This window comes from Eubalaena glacialis, chromosome 2 (assembly GCF_028564815.1).
Source record: "Eubalaena glacialis isolate mEubGla1 chromosome 2, mEubGla1.1.hap2.+ XY, whole genome shotgun sequence".
Taxonomy (NCBI): domain Eukaryota; kingdom Metazoa; phylum Chordata; class Mammalia; order Artiodactyla; family Balaenidae; genus Eubalaena; species Eubalaena glacialis.
Window position 1 is genome coordinate 34,778,001 of NC_083717.1, and position 19,246 is coordinate 34,797,246.

General features: G+C 43.5%; 1 protein-coding gene across 2 annotated transcripts in view; it reads left to right on the forward strand.

Annotated features, from left to right (window-relative positions):
- Nucleotides 1-6,353: 6,353 nt before the first annotated feature.
- The window catches only part of IL16 (interleukin 16), a 71,670-nt gene continuing 58,777 nt past the window's right edge, over nt 6,354-19,246 (forward strand). For both annotated transcript variants that reach the window (XM_061179811.1, XM_061179814.1), the window contains exon 1: nt 6,354-6,680. In XM_061179811.1, the coding sequence (XP_061035794.1) occupies nt 6,369-6,680 (312 nt within the window). In that variant the 5' untranslated portion in view covers nt 6,354-6,368. The remainder of the gene's footprint in view (nt 6,681-19,246) is intronic.

The following is a 19,246-nucleotide window of genomic DNA, read 5'->3' on the forward strand; positions in this document are numbered from 1 at the left end:
TTCATTGCTGCACGCGGGTTTCTCATTGCAGTAGCTTCTCTTGTTGCATGTAGAGTACGGGCTCTAGGCACTCAGGCTTCAGTAGTTGTGGCACACGGGCTCAGTAGTTGTGGCTCGCGGGCTCTAGAGTGCAGGCTCAGTAGTTGTGGCGCACGGGCTTAGTTGCTCCACGGCATGTGGGATCATCCTGGAGCAGGGCTCGAACCCGTGTCCCCTGCATTGGCAGGTGGATTCTTAACCACTGCGCCACCAGGGAAGCCCCGGCAAAGGAACTTTTGAGATGTTCATCCACCATTCCTTCCTTCCTTCCTTCCTTCCTTCACTGGACATGAAAATGCCCCTACTCTGTGCTAAGCCCTGTCAAAGGTCTGCAGACATAAAAATAGTGAGATATGGTCAGTGCAGAAGAAGAAAGACCAAGGGTATAAAACTAACTTCAACACCACCTGCTCACTTTACCAGTTGGGAAAGAGGCTATGAGGTGCTGTGCCATTTGTCTTGTCCTGTGACCGATGTATACAGACATACACACCACCAGTCCCAGCCGCATGTCCCATGGAATCCTATTAAAGATACTCTTTTAGAATGAAAAGGAGCCATAAATTTCCTCCCTTCATTTCTTATCTCTGAGTCACTCTTTAGCTGAAGACAAAAAATACCCCCTGGGCAAGACTGACCAAACTTTAAAAATTGCCTTTGATATAGAACACTGTTGGAGAATTCAGAAATTTGAAACACATTTTGTCAACTAGTTCCCCTTTCTCCATATGGTTATTTACCGTCTCAGAGTTCTCCAGCGAAGTGAGTGTATTCTAACCAGATGGAAGCACCTTTCCTCCAGTGGGTTAGCTTTGCCCAACAGATAACAGGCACATAACAGTTTTTCTCAACGAGTGCTTTCCGAGTGAACAAATGAAAAGGAAGGAAGGAAAGAAGCAAAGAAAGAAGGAGAGAAGGAAGGACTTAACCGATCCTGCCCCCCCGCCCCCAGTCTGGAAGTTTTTCAAGCCCCTTGAAAGGAAGAACCATCCATTTCTTTGCACTTCAGCTTTATGCTTTCGGCTCTGCATTTTCTATACAGATGACAGCTAAGCCAAGGTGGGTGTAAACATACATTGGGAAGTGTGATGGTGAGTTGGTTCGTATCCCTTCTGGCCACACGATTTCCTCATATGCGTGATGGGGAGACCCCTTCTGGCCCGAGCATTCTGTGGAAGCTCTAACTAAAGAGAATGCTATCATGGTTTGGCGGGGGGAAAGGCCCCTCCCAAGGAGCTGGTTCCTGGGGTGAGGTGGATCCTTTGGATTTTTCTGCTGGGAAGGGGAAGCAGCTGGTCCTTTTAGCTTAGCCATGTTGCAAACCTCAGCTGTGTGCCCCCGGGAAGCCTCTGGAAGAGACCCACAAGACAGTCTCATGGAGGACCCACGGGGGGCAGAGCACATCTGACAAGAGTTTGGCAAATGCTCCTGAGGCCCAGGGTAAAATCAGAGAAAGCTCATTAGTTCCGACCTTTTGAAGATGGCTGGAATCAGGGAATGGCACGGGCTTGCCCCCCAGCTCTGCTGACATTTGGTTCCATTAGGGGGCAAGAGCTGGTTCCAATGTCCTGAGAGCAATTACCAAAGCTAAGCTGAACACGGTGCTGTGTTTTCAATTATTGTCTCTCTCTCTCTCTCTCCTCTCTTTCTCTCTCTCTATGCCAGGCCTAGAGGCAACACAGTCTCCCACAGAAGTCCAATCCTGGCTTCTCCTCTACAATTCTTTTGCAATCGTTCCCTTTCTTTTTTACATTTTCCATAATAACAAGGCTCATTTTGAAAACCCTCTTTGCTCTGGACCAAAGGGTTAACCCCTCGTCCCCTGTGCACTGCCCATCCTGCGGCTTCTGTCATCCCACACGACAGCCAAGGCCGCAGAAGTTGCTGTTCTCTCTGGAAAAGCTTATTTTAAAAAACTGACAGTCCTCACTCCTGCAATGGTCCCCTGGGATTAGCCCAGTTTCCATCAAGGAATATTATCCCCTCTGCTCTCCTACATCCTACATGCAGCCAACTTTTCCACCACTGAGTGAAGCACACAGCCTTGTACCTGGTCCCGAAGGCCCCCAAATGTTTGTGCCCTGGAAAATGCCCAGTGAGTGAGCTCGCCTTTGTTGGGACAGCTATTGTGGGTTAGGAGAGGACATGGGGGAGAAAGGGAATTGGGTTTGCAGTCTAAGAATCCATGCAGATGGTAGCAATGCTTGGTGAAAAAAGAAGGCAACAGGCCTTTATACCAGAGCCAGGAACTGAAGGGGAGAAGAATTTGGGCCTTGACTGGGGGTGACTGGCTTCTCTCCTAGGCTTGGGATGGGATAAAAGACAGTTTCAAAAAGCCCCTTGGCCCTTGAATGTCACTGTTTTCCGTAACTTATGCCAGTGGCATCAGAGAGAAGAACAACTGTGCCAGCAGGATTTTTTTAAGCAAAAAAGAAGTTTTATTCATTTGTCTAAGTGAACAGATAGTGTGGCTTCAGGCATGGCTGAATCTAGGTGTTCATATTGCATTACCTAGGCTCGTCCTTCTCAATCTTTCTCTCTGTCCTCCTTCCTTTCTCTCTTTTTCTTCCCCTGTGGGTTCTGTACCTTCTGTGTTGGCTTTGCTCTCGGGCAGCCCTGTCCATGTGGTGGCATCGGCAACTCTGGATTTATATCCCCTCCGTATAGCACCAGCAAAAGTCCAGAAGGATTTTAAACTTTGATTGTCTTTCAATATTTCAAATACCTAATGGACCAGTGCTGGCTGTGACCAACAGACACACACACACACACACACACACACATACAGACACACACACACACTTCCTTCTCCATGAGTCCCAGGTGAACTATGGGGAATCCTCATGAAGCTGAACAAAATGCAAAGAAGTTTGGATATATTAATCCCTACAGAGGTGCTGGTGTTGAGAGCTACAAGTTCTGGGATGTTGAATTGGCAGAATGCAAAGGAACGCCGGTGCTGGGGAATGGTGGCAGGAAGGAGAACATTTATGATTTGGATTTGAAAGATGACATCCTGAAGTAAAGGCTAGTGATGAGAAGAAGGAAAACAATTTTAAAAAGAACTACTCTAAAAGCTTGAATTCTCTGTATTCTTCAGCCAATAGATCTGAGCTTTGATATTCAGGTTAACGAATCCTCTAGAAATGAAGCAGGTTTCGAGCAAGCAGACCATGCCCTCTGGACTTGGGTTCATGACTTTGATAAAATGCAGAGCTGATTAAAGAAAAAAAGAGTTTCAGTGGTTTTCGGGGAAGGAAGCAGACTCTGTGGGCTGTGATTCAAAGAGGAGGTGAGCCTGAGAGCAGAAAGTACAGAGTGTAAAACGTTTGTTCCGGAAGATAGGAAGGACAGAAGAATGGTCCATTGTCAACACTGTGCCTGTTGATAACAGCATTGGGCTGTACACTTAACAATCTGTTAAGAGGGTAGATCTCATGTTAAGTGTTCTTATCATAATAAAGAAAAAGGGAAAAAAATATATGAAGGGGATAAAAGAGAGGCGGGTAACAGGAGGATAGGGATTCAACACATAGTTTTTAAAAGACAGACAATTTGAGTATGTTTACACGCTGATGATAAAACCCAGAACAGAGGGAGAGAATGAGGTGAAAGAAAGATGCTAATCAATGGCGGTGTGGAGCCGTAGTAAAGATGCAGGCTCCAGAGTCAGACTGCCTGTTTGAATTCCTGCTTTCACTGCGTTCTAGCTGTGTGATCTTGGGGAAATGGCCTAACCTCTCTGTGCCTCAGTTATCTTTTTTTTGTAAAATGAGGATATTGATGGAACCTACAGTAGATTTTGTGAGAACTAAATGGTAAAGCAATTAGAACAGTACATCATAAGCACTAAATAAGTGTTAGCAATGATCATTTTTATTGTTGTTAAGTCTGAAGAAACTGCGTGGGATCCCAAGAACGGATGGGTGGGTTGACCTCAATAGGAGGGCAAACGTTTCACTACGAAGGGTATGGACAGGTATGTATGGATGGCAAATGGATTTGTATATTCGATGGTGGAAATTTGGGAGGGATTGCTACCTGAAAACTTCTGTGTTTCTATGAAGCAGAAGGTGACATTACCTGTTTATGATGAGGAGAGAGGCAAATCTAGTTTTGAAGACAGTGAAGTCTTGAAATAGTCATTATTGAGAATGGATGATCAAGCTAACCATGGAAACACAGTACAGTTGTTGGCCAGAATGGGAGCGGGAGTGTCCCCTGCAGGGCTCAGAAACCTGCAAGCAGCCATGGAACTTAGTGGAGGGTTGGATTCATCTGTGCTTGGGGTTTTGCTATTACAGTAAGTCCCCTACAAACAAATGAGTTCCATTCCGAGAACGCGGTCGTAAGTCCAATTTGTTCTTTAAGTCCAACAAAGTTAGCCTAGGTACCCAACTAACACAATCGCCTATATAGTACTGTACTGTAATAGGTTTATCATACTTTTCCCACAAATAATACATAAAAAATAAACAAAAACAAAAAATAAAGAAAACAGTTTTAATCTTACAGTACAGTACCTTGAAAAGTACAGTAGTACCAGCTACATCACCACTGCTTTTACGCTTGCTTCCGGACACCCTGGGCTTGAGATAAAAATACTGTACTCTATACAGTACTGTACAGTAAAGTACACAAAAGCACAACCACTTGTAGAGGATGCACGCACGAGACAGTGTATGCCAGACACGTGAACTCACTTATGTGATTGGACAGGCGAACACGTGTTCGCATCTTTGAAAGTTTGCAACTTGAAGGTTTGTATGTAGGGGACTTAGTGTGTTCGAGATGGAAGGACACAGAGTACAGGACTTTGGGATATTGGCCAGAGGGTGCTTGATGAAATGGACCAACATTGAGTTAATTTATACTAAAGCATCAAGAAGAGTGCCTGATGTATAGAGTAGGCTCTCAAACAGTTATCTATTCATTCATTTTAATTCATTGCTATTGGCTGCTATAGATGATTGGTGGATAAACTGATAAAATTCAAAGGCTAATACAGAAAACAATAAAATGGTGCAACTGGGTATTGAAAAACACTTTCTTCTTTTAACAAGAAGTTCTCTTTGGGGGGATTATACAATGTTAAAGGGTTCCTACTTGATGAAATGCTGGAAGGCCTCTGCTTTTTCTTATTCAATACTAGCTGTGCACAAACAGCAGTACCCGTGGGCCAAGAGCATCCCACAATTTGTTATTCTGGCAACAGGCTTGTTTTGTGGCTTGGGCCTGAGTCGGAACTTCTTTGGATGCAGCATCAGGGCCCCTTTCACCACCTGCCTCACAGAGACTGAATCCGTGGCAGGCCCCTCAAGGTGAAGCAGAGCTGAGCTGGGCTGGGCTGAAAGTGATGCCGTTGACCTGATGGGTGAAGCCAGTCTTTGATCCATCAGCCTGTGAGAGTTTGATCCCATGGCAATAGGTGACAGAGCCAGAGACCCTCGGCCTGGCTGCGATACCGGCCAGGTGTGACCTTGGCCCCAGGGAAGGGCACACAGGTTTGCCAGGCACCTGTTGTGTGCTAAGTCCTTTGGCACGAACTGTCCCTGATTCACCTTGTTTTACACTCAAAACAACCCTGGCGGGTCAGCATTTGGTGAGACTCCCAACCTTCCTAGTTTGTAGGCTCTTCATCTGAGAACTGAGCACATAGACATCAGTGGTCTTCAGCCTGGGCTCTGTGAATTCTCAGGTTTCTGTGGAGAAGATACAGACGCTACCAGGGGTAGCAAAAAGGGACTGACGGGGGCAGCTTAGTCTTCCTCTTTGCCCTGACCTGCTCTAGAGTCTGGAGTTCCCTGTACACTTTTGTCTGAAGAACGGCTTTTACATTTAAAAATCTCACAGAGCACAGGTCTCTGTGATCTCTAAAATTCTTCCTGGGATCTGATCACCGCCTCTCCTGCAAATGCTCTTTGTGGCTTTGCATTTGAGCCTCCTTCTCTGTGCCTTGGTGTCCCTGCATGCAGAAGGAGGGTTTGGATAAGAGGAGCTCTGGCCTCCGTGATCCTGGGAGTGTAGGGCGTGGTAAACACTTGGGCTCACTGAACCCCGTGTGGCCGGCACCCTGGAAGGGCCAGTGATACTGAAGGATGATCTCTCCATCTGTCCTGTCTCACGGGCACCGCACCCGGCACTCGCGGCTCAGTTCCAGGACTCAGGTCTCTCTCCACTTGTCCACATCAAGTCACATTGCCTCTTCCCATTTTCTCTTTCCTCCAGGGACCCATGAAGTGGTGGCGAAACCCGGTCTGGTCGCCACCCGTCCACCGAGGGCCAGAGATCAGGAAAGGAAGAAGGGCAGCTTTACTTCCTCCCTCAGGATGGAGCCTCACAGCCATTCTGGAAAGAGCAGAAAATCCACAAAATTCCGGTCCATCTCCCGGTCCCTGATCCTGTGTAATGCCAAGACCAGTGACGATGGCTCAAGCCCCGATGAGAGATATCCTGATCCTTTTGAGATTTCCCTGGGCCAGGGCAAGGAGAGACTTTTCCTCTCATCTGTGCAGCTGGCAGACACATCAGAGGCCGAGCCCGGCAGCGTTCCTGATCTCACGCTGTCCTCCGAGGCCGCTCAACTGCAGGCAGCTGGGAGTGATGGAGGCCAGAACTGTAGGAGGGTGTTCTTCATGAAGGTACGCCCAGGATTTGTGGGGTTGGAGGAGCCTGCGGCTGCCTTCCGGTGCTGTGAATGCAAGTCTTCGCGTCTTTTTATTCCAAAGTCAGGAAGGCACAGAGTTCTCATTCGGAACAGGAGCAGGGAAGAAGTTGAGGCAGGGCCCACTGGAATGATGACAAGGAGCACGGCAGTGAATCAGGCTCAGTTGACCTTCCTGCTTGAGACATTCTTTGAGATACTGTGTCAGCCCCAGGTAAACTGAGCCTGGGTCCCTGCTGGAAAATGCCAGGTGCAATACACTGGGAAGGGCTCATCTCCAGACAGACAGTATCCAGCACACTACAGGCAGCTCAAATCAAATTCAGTCGAGAACCTGATAGAAGCTGACTTATAGGGCCCGGACTGAGAAGGAGCCGGAAGGTCGAGCAGGGCAAGGAGTACAGCCTGAGTGAGTTTGTACTTGAATGCTGACCGAGAACGTTCCCCAGGTGCCCCTTGCCAGTTCCAACACAGGTGTGAGTGAGGGCTGGCAGGCAGAGCCGTAAGGGAAGGGGGAGAGGGAAAACTAAGTAGGGTTTGGAGACTTGCCAAAATTCAGAATGTTTTCTCTTCTGTTAGACCGTATTTCAATTTTTGTTATTATAGCAAGGTGGAAATTGCAGCGTACTGTGAGATAGAGGCTGATTAAAGAAATTCACTCTCGAATTAGTCTCTATAAGTCCTATGCCCTCAGCCTTCCATCAAAGGCAGGGTTTCTCAAGGGTCCAAACAGCCCTGAACCTTGGAGCCAGTGCGGCTCACTCAGGGATGGGCCAGCCCCGAGGGGCTTCTCCCACACCTTACTGCCAAGACCCGCTGGGCACAGTCACGTGACTGTCAACAGCAAATAAGGAAGGTGTTCCGGTACCTTTGGAGGAGATGCAGTGCTTTTGCATCCTTCCTGGAGGAAGAAAATCATTGCTTAACACATGAATAGTAAACACCATCATGTAACTTTATATAACAGGTTAGCAGGTCAGGCCCAATAATCTCCAGACACAAGCAGCTACCTCAAGGGACCCACCCAGCCTAGGTGGCTCCATCACCCACAAGGTGGCTTCTGTTGATGTGACCTGAGCTCACCCGATAGGGTAGAAGGAGGGAACAGCAGCTCAGTGGGTTTGGGGGAGCCTGGCCAGGCTCCTGGTTTGCCACCAATGATGTGACCAGTATACAATCCACCAACTGAGAGTCAAGTTCATTAATGACAGTACCAATTTATCCAGGTTAGAGTTCACGTAAATGAAATTTAAAAATCATTTGGAGATTCCAGCGGACTCCAGAACGAACTTTTCACTTGCTTCTATTTAACTGAACAAGCATTTGCTGAGCACCTGTTACGCGCCAGGCACAGCAGGGATGCAGCCCCTGCCTTCAAGGAACTTGTCTCAAGTGGAGGAAAAAAAATACACTCCCACAGGGCTGTGCGAGGCCCAAAAGGAGGCGGCACATCTCTAGGGGTGGGAATCCGTACATTTAGTCAATGTTTACAGAGTACCGACCCGTGTCAGGCACTGTTCTAGGGAGTAAGCCAGACTCAGTCCCTGCCCTTGGGCAGCTCTTATTCTCATGGGGGGATACAGATGTTAACGACTTAGCATCTGCTATAATGTTAGAGAGTGAAGGGCTCTGAAGAAATATGAAGCAGGATAAAGGGATAGAGAGTGATGAGGAGGGTTCGCTGCCCTTTTTGAAAAGGTGATCACGAAGCCTTCTCTAAAGAGGTGACATTTGAGCCGTGGCCTGAACGAATGAAGCAGAGAAGGGAGTCATATGAACATCGGGGGGAAGAGTGTTCCCAGAGGAGGGAACAGCATGTGCGAAGACAGGAAGAGAAGAGTGTGCTTGTGGAATGCTGGAGGAGAATAGGGTGCACGGGCTGTTCAGGGAAGGGGAGAGCAGGGGAGGATGGAGTCGGGGTGGTAGCCAGGCACCATACGTGGAGTTTTACTCTCAGAAGGATGGGAAAGCCTTGGAAGACGGAGCAGGGGAGTGACCCGATCCTTTTAAGGAGCACTCTGGCTGCTGAGCAGAGAATGGAGTGTAGGGAGGCCAGTTAGCACAGCTACGACAATAACCGAGGCCGGAAGTGACGTGGCTGGACTGAAAGGGTCGTGGGAAAGGCACTGAGGATGCTCAGGGTAGGCATTTATTTTCAAGGCAAAGCCAACGGGATTTGTCGATGGAAGGATGGAGGGGGGCGAGAGGCAGCAAGTTTAACTGCAAGTTCTGACCTGACCTACCCCTGGGAAAGGAGGTGGTCTGTTCTAATATGGGAAATACTCAGGGCTGCAAAAATGATCAGGAAAAGGTGAGATGTTGCCAGAAGGACGCAGGATCTGACAAAGCAGGGGTGGGTGGAAGAGAATCCTAGGTGGAGGGAGCTGTGTGAGCAAAGATGTGGAGGGGAGGAGGCACCGAGGGCTTATGCGTGGGCCACCGTGCACAGGAGAGGGTGTCTGGAGCTGCGTTTTGGGTGCCTGTCCAGTGACAGGAGGCTGGAGACCCGGGGAAGCTAGATGAACAGGCATAGGACAGGAAACTGGCAAGGGGTCAAGGATAAGCTCCACCTTTTCGTCTCTCTGTGATTCACATGTGTACCATAATTTGGTTTAAAAAATGTTTTCACAGCTCTATCTCATTGTCTCCTTCCTGGGAGGAAGGAAGTCACAGCAGCATTTGTATTTCCGGGGGTGAAGGTGGGCAGCATGGCACAGGGGCTGGTGGTGCGGGCTTATTAGTCTGACTGCTCGGGCTTGAGTCCAGCTTTCCCAGTTGTGTGATCCTGGGCAATTCACTTTAACTTTTTATTTTATGTTGGAGTACAGTTGATTAACAGTGTTGTGATATTGATAGTTGCAGCTGTACAGCAAAGTGATTCAGTTATACGTGTACATGTGTCTATTCTTTTTCAAATTCTTTTCCCATTTAAGTTGTTACGTAATATTGAGCAGAGTTCCCCGTGCTATACAGTAGGTCCTTGTTGGTCACTTTACCTTTTTGTGTGCCCATTTTCTCATCTATGAAATGGAGAATGTTAATAATGATATATGAGTTTTCTTAGGATAAAGTTATAAGTATTTACGTAAGAAAATCCACAGTGCAGGTCACATAGTAATTGCTTAATAAATACTATTATTATTATTTCTGTTTTAGGATGGGGATACTGACTGGCACTGAGTAATTAAGTAATTAATGAATTCAATAGCATATATTAAATGTGCCAGGCTGTGGGCAAGACTTGTAGCCTTGCAATGCTCATAGGCTAATGAGGAAGACAGGGATGAAACAGATGATTCCTGTTTCGGGGCGTGGCTACAGATCTGGAAGGGAAATCGTGGGGATGCTGAGGAGGAATGTGCAGTTCTATTTGGGGAAGGGCATCCCAGAGCAGGTGAAAGCAGGATCTCCAAGTAGACAATCCAGATCATAGTAGTGCGAACAGGCAGAGGGACGGGAAGGAGGAGGCTGGAAAGAGGTTTGTTTGCTGAGGTGCGGGGAGGAGTGATGGGCATTTGAGTCAAGTTCGAGGCAGGGATGAACTGGGAAGGCAGAGAGGGGTATTGGCCAGCTCAGAATCCAAGATTGTTTTTTTTCTTTTTAAGGAGCACAGGTGATCTTTAACTATCCATTAATGAGTTCTAAGCAAGTAAGTGTTTCAGTTGTCTGAGCAGGTCCTGTATCAAAAGTGCTAGGGCAGAAAGGTCAAAGGTGACAGCTTGTCCCAATATCCTTTTCTGGAGGAGCCTCTGTGTACTCAATAACACCCCCTCCCTCTCCCTTCTCGCAGGGACACTCTAGCCCCCGCCCGGCTCCTGCCCTGCACCCAGGCATGACTCAGTTGGCCCAGATGGACTCCTCAGCTTCCAGCAATGCCATGGTTACACTGATTTCAAAACAACATCTGGAAAGAGGCCCTGTGACATCAGCCTCTTCTCTAGAAACGCCTAATATGAAAATTAAAAAAGAGGAAGTTAGATAAACAGCCAACTGAAAAAAAAAAAAGCCTTATTGGATGTGTTGTGTTTGGCACAATTAGGACTAAGTAAATCATCACCCAGGGATGTGACAAAGCCGGGCAGGGATGTGCAGAATCTGGCGTAAGCATTTGGATCTGTGCTGTGCGTTAAGGGACTGGCACAGTCCTTTTTCAGGAGGAGCTTCCAGACCCCTGGGGAAGAATGTTCAAAGCCAGATTCCCCAACCTAATAAACAAAAATGCAATGTATCAGGCCTAGACTTTTCAAAGGAGGGAATGCACAGACTCCTTGGCTACTCCAGACCCACTGTCTTTTTCCAAATGGCAAGAGTATTTTTAAACGCCCTTTAAGTAGGATGTTGAGGCCAAAGGGGAGGGAGCCCACTCAGGTGGGACTGAAGCTTACCTAAACCACCCTCTTTCCTCTCTCTTCTCCCTTCTCCTTCATCCCTTTCCTTCTGTTTCTCAAACATTGGCAAAGCACCGGCTACGGGCTCTCCTCTGGGGATAGAGAAACACATTTGATACTATTCCTTCCCTCAGATTGCTTGCAGGTGTGAACATAATTAATCCTGTTCCTTGTCCCCTCCCCTAAGCTATGGCTCTGCTGGTTCAGTTTTCTTGTGGAAAGGGTCCCATGTAGGGGATGAGTAGTCGGGGAATTACATCCTCGAAGGAGCCTTCAAGGTTACCTTTCATTTTCCCAGAGCGTTCTACAGTCATAGGATTTATGTCCTTCATTATGGAACCTCCCTAGAGGCGAATGGGCCCAGGTCAATCACTGTGACATCTAAGCAATCTCAAAACAAGAGAATGGCTTAGGTCAAGCTGACCTAAGGACCTGCTTGTCCCTCCAGGAGGCTCAGCATGTGTGGACGCCAGAGCGGTGGGGTGTGCGGGTAGGATTGGGGCAAAAAATGCAGAGGGGGACAGTGGAGGTGGGGGAGAGAGAGGAGGTGGTGGGAATTGGAGGGAGATACCACTTCTGCATCCCACAAGTCGAGCTTGACTCCAGATTTACTAGGGGTCCTTTTAAAGAAATTTTTATCTATTGCAAGGTCATAAAGATATTCCCCCGTGATGCTTCTAGAGGCTTTGTTGTTTTATCTTTCACATTTAGATCTTTAATTCATATGAAGCCGATTTTTGTATACCTTGTGTACATATTAAAAAATTTTTTTCCTATATGGATATCCAATTGATCCAGCACTATTTTTTGAAAAGCCCGTCCTTGCCCCACTGTACAACAATGTCATCTTTTTTATAAGTCAGGAACTATATCTATCTATCTATTTCTGGCCTCTCCATTCTAAGTATTTTTTCTTTTTCTTTTCACTGATATCACACAATTTTAATGATGATAGTTTTAGCACAAGTTTTTTGATATCTGGTAATACAATTCCTCTAGCTTTGTTCTACAAACTAGAGTTGATAATTCTGGTGGGCTTTTTACTGGAATTGCATGGACTCTATAGATTTATTTGAAAAGAACTGACATCTTTACAATATTGAATTTTCCAATCTGCTGACATGCTGTATTTCTTCAAAGTTTGGCTGCAGTTTTTTTGATTTTCAGCATACACAATTTTTTTTTTTTTTTTTGCCATTTTTGAATAATCATAGCTCTATTTCTTCCTTCTAATTTTTATACATTTTCCCCCTTTATTTCACTGGGCTAGGGCCTACAGTATAATGTAAAATAGAAGTGGTGATAGCAGTCATCCTTATCTCATTCCTGAGTTTAAGGTGGAAGTTTCATTATTTTGCAAATAAATATGTTTGCTGTAGGGTTTTTTTTTGTAGATACTCTTTATTGGGTTGAGGAAGTTTCCTTCTATTTGCAGCTGGAAAAAAAGTTTTATTTTTCCCCTCATGAATTGTTGAGTTTTATCAAATGCCTTTTTTTCTGCATTAATTGAAATAATCATATGGATTTTTCTATTTTATTCTTGTTAATGTGGTGAATTACATTGATTTACTTTTTTGAATGTTAAAACAACGATGCATTCCTGGAATAAACTCAATTTAGTTCTGGTATATTATCCTTTTAATATAACTGTGGATTTGATATGTTAATGTTTTGTTTGTGATTTTTGCCATTTGTGTTGTGAGAGAGATTAACCTAAAATCTTCCTTTCTTGTAATGTCCTTGTCTGATTTTCATATTATGAGTATGTTGGCCTCATGAAATGAGTTAGGAAATATTTTGTCTTTTCCATCCTCTGGAATAGTTTGACTAATATTGGTGCTATACTTTTTTATTTTTAAATTTTATTTTACTTCTTATTTATTATTTATTTATTTATTTTCAGCTGCGTTGGGTCTTAGTGGCAGCACGCAGGGTCTTTCGTTGTGGCGCACAGGCTTCTCTCTAGTGGCGTGCGGGTTTTCTCTTCTCTAGTTGTGGCGCGCAGGCTCCAGAGCGCGTGGGCTCTGTAGTTTGTGGCACGTGGGCTCTCTAGTTGAGGCGCATGGGCTTAGTTGCCCTGTGGCATGTGGGATCTTAGTTCCTGACCAGGGATCGAAACCGTGTCCCCTGCATTGTAAGGCAAATTCTTTACCACTGGACCACCAGGGAAGTCCTGGTGCTATACTTTTTTAAATGCTTGGAAGATTCACCCATGAGCCGTCTGGGCCTGGAGATTTCTTTGTGGAAAGGCTTTAAACTACCATTGAATCTATTTAATAGATACAGGAATGTTTTGATTTTTAATTTCTTCCTGTATCAGTTTTGATAAGATGCATTTTTGTTGTAGGATTTTTTTATCTGAGTTTCTGAGTTTATTCGCATAAAGTTGTTCATAAACTATTAGTACATTTTAATTGAAAAATTTATTGAGATAATTGTAGATTTACATGATGTTGTAGAGAATAATACAGAGAGATGCTGTGTATCCTCTCCCAGTTTCCCCCATAGGTAATATTTGTAAACTGTAGTACAATATCACAGTCAGCATTTTGACATTGACAAACCTACTCATCTCATTCAGATTTCCCCAGTTTTATTTATACTTGTGTGTGTGTGTGTGTGTGTGTGTGGACATGGATGTGTGTTTGTACTGTAGTGATGTCCATTTTTCATTCCTGATATTAATGCTTTGCCTTCTCTCTCTCTTTTTAAAAATTCACCTATCATTCCAGTGATATATCTATTTTATGTCTTTTCAAAGCTTTTGATTTTGTTGAATTTCTCTGTCCTATGTTTTCTATTTAATTAATCTCTACTCTCATCCTTATTATTCCTTTCTTTTACATTCTTTAGGTCTAATTTTTTGTTTTTATTTTTCTAGCTTTTTGGAGGAAGCTTGGATAATCGATTTTCAGCTTTTTTCCTTATCCAATGCTATAAATTTCCCTCTAAGTTTAGTAGTTTCATCCATAAAGTTTGATATTCTATATTTTCATTATTTTAGATAAGTAGGTAAATAGATAAAGATGTGTATATTTTTCTCTTGTGATTTCTTGTGTGACTCATGGTTTATTTAGAATTGTATTGTTTCATTTCCAAATAGTTGAGGACTTTCTAATTTTTCTTTTTCTCTCTCTATTCCTAGATTGATTATTCTGTAGTCAGAGAAGAGAACATATTGTGGATAACTTTACTCAGTGGAATCTGCTGAGACAGAATATATATATTGTTATTGTTGGATGCAGTGTTCCATATATGTCAATTAGGTCAAGTCCGATAATCACATTTTCCAGATCAGTTTTATCTTTATTGATTCCATTCCTTTATTAGCTACTGAGAGAATGTGTTAAAGTCTCCAGTTATGATTGTAGATTTACTTCTCCTTTTAGTTTTGTCAATTTTTGCTTTATATATTTTGAAGTAATATTTTTACTGTGCATACACAGTTAGCATTTAAAAATATTTTCCTGGTGGATTAACACCTTTATAATTTTGGAATAGTCCTCTTTAGTCTATCAATTACTTTTGCAGAAAAATGATCTGATATCAGTATAGCTTAGCCTACTGTCTTTTGGTTAGTGTTTGCATTGCATATCTTTTTTCCTCTTTTTATCTACAACCTGTGTTCACCTATATAAGGAATATTTCATGTAAACAGCATGTAATTAAGTTATTTTTCTTCCATCTTACAATCTTTATCTTATAATAGTGAGTATTGATACCATTTACATTTAATGTCATTGCAGATGAGTTTGGGTCTATATCTACTCTCTTAATTTTTGGTTTCTAGTTGTCCCCAAAGTTTTACATTTGTTTTTTTTATTCATCTCTTCTTGCCCTCTTTTAGATTAATACTTTTTTTTTTTTTACTACTCCATTTGCCCTCCTATTAGCTTCTTAGTTATACATTTTTTACTATTTTTTAACCATTAAAATATACAACCTATGTTCTTAATGATTTAGTCTCCTATAAATTTGTACTCTTATCAGTTCTCAGACAACACTTAGACTTTAGACACACAGCTCCATTTACATGTCCCACTTTTTTTTTGGATATTATCGTCATGCATCTCAAGTCTACAAATATTTAAAACTCAAGACTAGATAATTATTATTGTTCTGTAGAGTCAGTATTCATTTCCATTAATTCACATGTTTACCGGTTCCATCATTCTTCATTCATTCCTGCATTTCTGTGCCTCTCATTGCGATCAGTTTCCTTCTGCCTGAAGCAGGCCTGCCTCTAACACGGGCAGGATCTGGGACAAGAGAACCAATGGAGATCTACATGCCAAATATCTCCATGTTTAAAAGTTATAAATCAAGGTAAAAATATGTTTAAAAATATATGTTCTGTCCTCCTCCCTTGACAAACATACCTTCATAAGTACTTGGACAGCCAAGTTCAAGTAAGTTCTTGGATTTCTCAGCATTTTGCACTGGAATGTGGTGGCACAAGGAGAGCCTTTTCTTGGCTCTTGGCCACCGGCCATGCTCCCCTTCTTCCACTACCCACAGCACAGTCCAGTACCACAAGAGGTCTTACCTGCAAGAATGTGGACACCTGCAATTCTCTAATCATCACCCCCCAACTCCAGCAAACAGCCACCCTGGCACCCCTCCAGCCTAGGGCTGTACACATGAGTGGTGTGATTTGCTCTTGATCTGATAGACCCAGGGGAGAGAGACGGGTTGGGGGCGCAAGATCCTTTGATGCAATCTGATGCCTCCCACCTCATTTGTTTCTCAGTTTCTCTCTAGCTAAATATTAGCAGATCACCAAAGAGGCCTGAAGCCACTATTTATCTACCCTGGAGCTGGCACTCTTTTTATGGCACTGGATGAGATTGGGTACTGGCTCATAGTAGTGGCTCTATAAATATTTGTGGGAAGAATGGTTGTTGCATAAATGAGTATAATGAGGCCACCCTTAAGGCCTAGAGTCTATTGACATAGCCTGAGCTGGCATTGGTTTTTTTGAGCCAACACATGGGTTTACATTGGACATTGCTTTGGGCATTCCCACTGGTTGGGGTCTGGAGTCACTGGACACTCGATCTGGGAATAGGAGAGCAGCAGATGAGGCCAGACGTGTGGGAGGCCCTCCCTCTGGGGCTGCCTTCCTAAAAGGATGCAGAATGCTTTGATGCACATGGGAATGGCCTCTGTAGTGTGGAAAACCCTGCTTTTCCTTACAAATTCAAATTATCGGTTAGGCAAAGTCACCACTCATGCAGAGTGACTCAGGATATGATGAGGTCAGATCAACCGTCTGAATCTCTGGCATGTGCTGTTGCGGGGAGAGAGGGTGGTCAGGGCCCTCTGTGAGCAGACAAGTTTCTTCGTCTTGCTGCCTGCGAGCAGCTCACCCTGTGGCTTTGAGGCCCAGCCTTCCTTGGCAAGTGGGAAACCCAATCCTTTGGCCGCTTGCCTCTTCCTGCCACAGAAGAGCAGCTTGTGGAGGCTGAGAGCAGCCCCTGGGAGGGAAGCTTGGGACTCCAGGACTCCCACGGAGTAGCCACATCCCCTGTGTGTGGGGAGGGAGCCTAGGGTGGTCCACGTGCAGGAAACGGGAGGGCCGGCCCACAGGTATGTTTAAGGAGCCCTTGCTGTCTTCCAGACATCACTACATGTGATTTCTAGTTGCTCTTTCCATAGTCAAAGACATTTGGAGCTATTTGCTTGGAAGCTGGTCTTCTGAACCTCATTGGTTCTGACAGGACACCATTTGGTTAGGGAAAGGGCGTTTGGTGGAAAGAAGCAGGAGGAGAAGGTGAATTGGGAAGAAGTAGTAAACCATCTACCTTTCCTACTCTTGTTTCTCAGTATGGCCCTTCATATGTACATTACAGGCCACCTAAGGCTTCTCCCTATTCTTTGCATCCGTCCCAGTAGTTACTCTCTCCAGGCTTCTGCCCTTGATGCCCCCGCTGCTTGGAATACCTTCTGCTTGGAATACCTTCTGCTTGGAATACCTTCTTGACTCTTGTCTTCATGAATCCATGTCTTAGTCATCCTTTAAGGCTTAGCGTCAATAGAATATTGGCCACGAAGCTTTTCCCGATCCTTCCTTTATTCTTTAATTTCCACTATCCCTACTTGAAACAACCTTCTCCCTCTGGATTTCTAGGCCATGCTGTGCCTCCTTATTTTACTACAGTAACTTATGACAGAAACACAAATGTATGTGTTCCCATTGAAGAATGAATTCTGGGTACTAGTCACAGGAGAATGTCTGAAAAAATGTTAAAATCTGTGTGAGTTTCCATCACATGGATGTATCATAATTTATTATTTTAGGATCTTAAAAATATTTTGTCAAATACTGAGAATATAAAAATGAATTTATAAAATGTATATGCACTCTAAAAAATAAAGTTACCCTAAATACCTCTCTATCAATCATCAAGTTGAAGGAACAAAACTTACCATGAACTTTGTGGTCCCTTGAGTGCCCCTACCTGTTGCCATCCCATTCCCACTCCTCAAAGAGGTAACCACTATCCTTAACTGTGGGGCTCTCATTCCCCGGCTTTTCTTTAGAGTGTACCATATCTGTTTATATTCCTAAATGATGTATTCTCTAGTTCTAGCTACTTTTGATTAATCTTTTCATATCTTTTTAAAATCCTTTTACTTTAGACCTTCCTATGTCATTATTTTCAAGTGGACAGCATATAGTTGGGTCATTTTAAATTTTTATCTACTCTGTCAATCTCTCTATTTTGGATGTATTTAGATTGTTTACATTTAAAGAAAAATCAGTGTGTTTAAATCATTTACATTTCAAGTAATGATTAATATGTTAGGGCTTAAGTCTGCTACCTTATTATCTGTTTTCTGTTTGTTTCCTCTATTTCTTGTTCCTTCGTTGCTTTTCTCTTGCCTTTCTGTGGATTACTGGAACATTTTTCAGAGTTCTGTTTTGATTTATTTACAATATTCTTGAGTATATCACTATTTATAATTTTCATAGTGGTTGCTATGTTATCATATTGCTATGTATTGCCATATTGGTACAAGAGTTTTGCTATTTTGAGTGGAAACTGACTTCATTTAGGCCCCTTTACTCTCTTCATGTCTTAAATATTTCCCCTATATCCATTGAGTACCATATCGGATGACGTTACAACTTTTCCTTCAACCACAAATGTGATTAGAGAAACTCATGAAGGGAAATATAATCTATTATGTTTACTCCTGTTTTTACCAATTCTACTGTTCTTTCCTTCCTGAAGTTTCCAGTTGTTTTATCATTTTCTTTTCATTTGGAGAGCTCCTTTGAGACATTCTTTAAGGGCAGATCTTCTAGCAACACATTCTTTTAGTTTTTCCTACGTCTGAGAATATCTTTATTTCCTCTTCGTTTCTGAAGGGTATTTTCGATGAATATGGGATTTATAGTTGGCATGAATTTTTCTTCACTTGAAAAATATTGTCTTCCTTCCTCCTGCCTTCCATGTTTTCAGATGTGAAATCTGTCTTTTGACTTGGTGTTTTTTGGGGGAGGTAATGTATCATTTCTCTCTGGTTGTTTTTAAGAATTTTTTTCTCTGTCTATAGGTTTTCAGAAGTTTAATTATGAGGTATCTTGGTGTTAATTTCTTTGGGTTTCTTGAATTCAGTTCTCTAATCTCCATTCGCTTCTTTTAAAAAAGCTTCTATTTCTTGGTTGATGTCTCTTAATTTTTCATTTGTATTAAGAGAATTTGTCAATGATTGTTGAAGCATTTCTACCATGACTGCTTTCTAATCCTTGTCAGATAATTCTGACACCTGATTCATCTTTGTAGTGGCATCAATGGTTGTCTTTTCTTATTCAAATCATGTATTCCTGGTTCTTGATGTTAGAAGTGACTTTTAATTGTATCTTGGACATTTGCATCATTATGTTGGAGTCTCTTGATCTGGTTTAAATCTGCCATTTTAGCAGGCAGCCACCTGCTTACGTTTAACATATAGTTCTGGACTACTTTTCTGGGCTCTTGTAATGACATTTTAGTTTTAGGAGCCCTTGCTATGCTATTCTGGTCTGCTTCATTTTTCTGGCATGGCTAGAGCTCTCGCTTAATCCCTGCAGATCTGCCTGCTGGGATGGAGAGAGCTTCCCTGGCCTGCCGGTATCACTGGTGACCATCTGCTGCTCAGGGTGAGG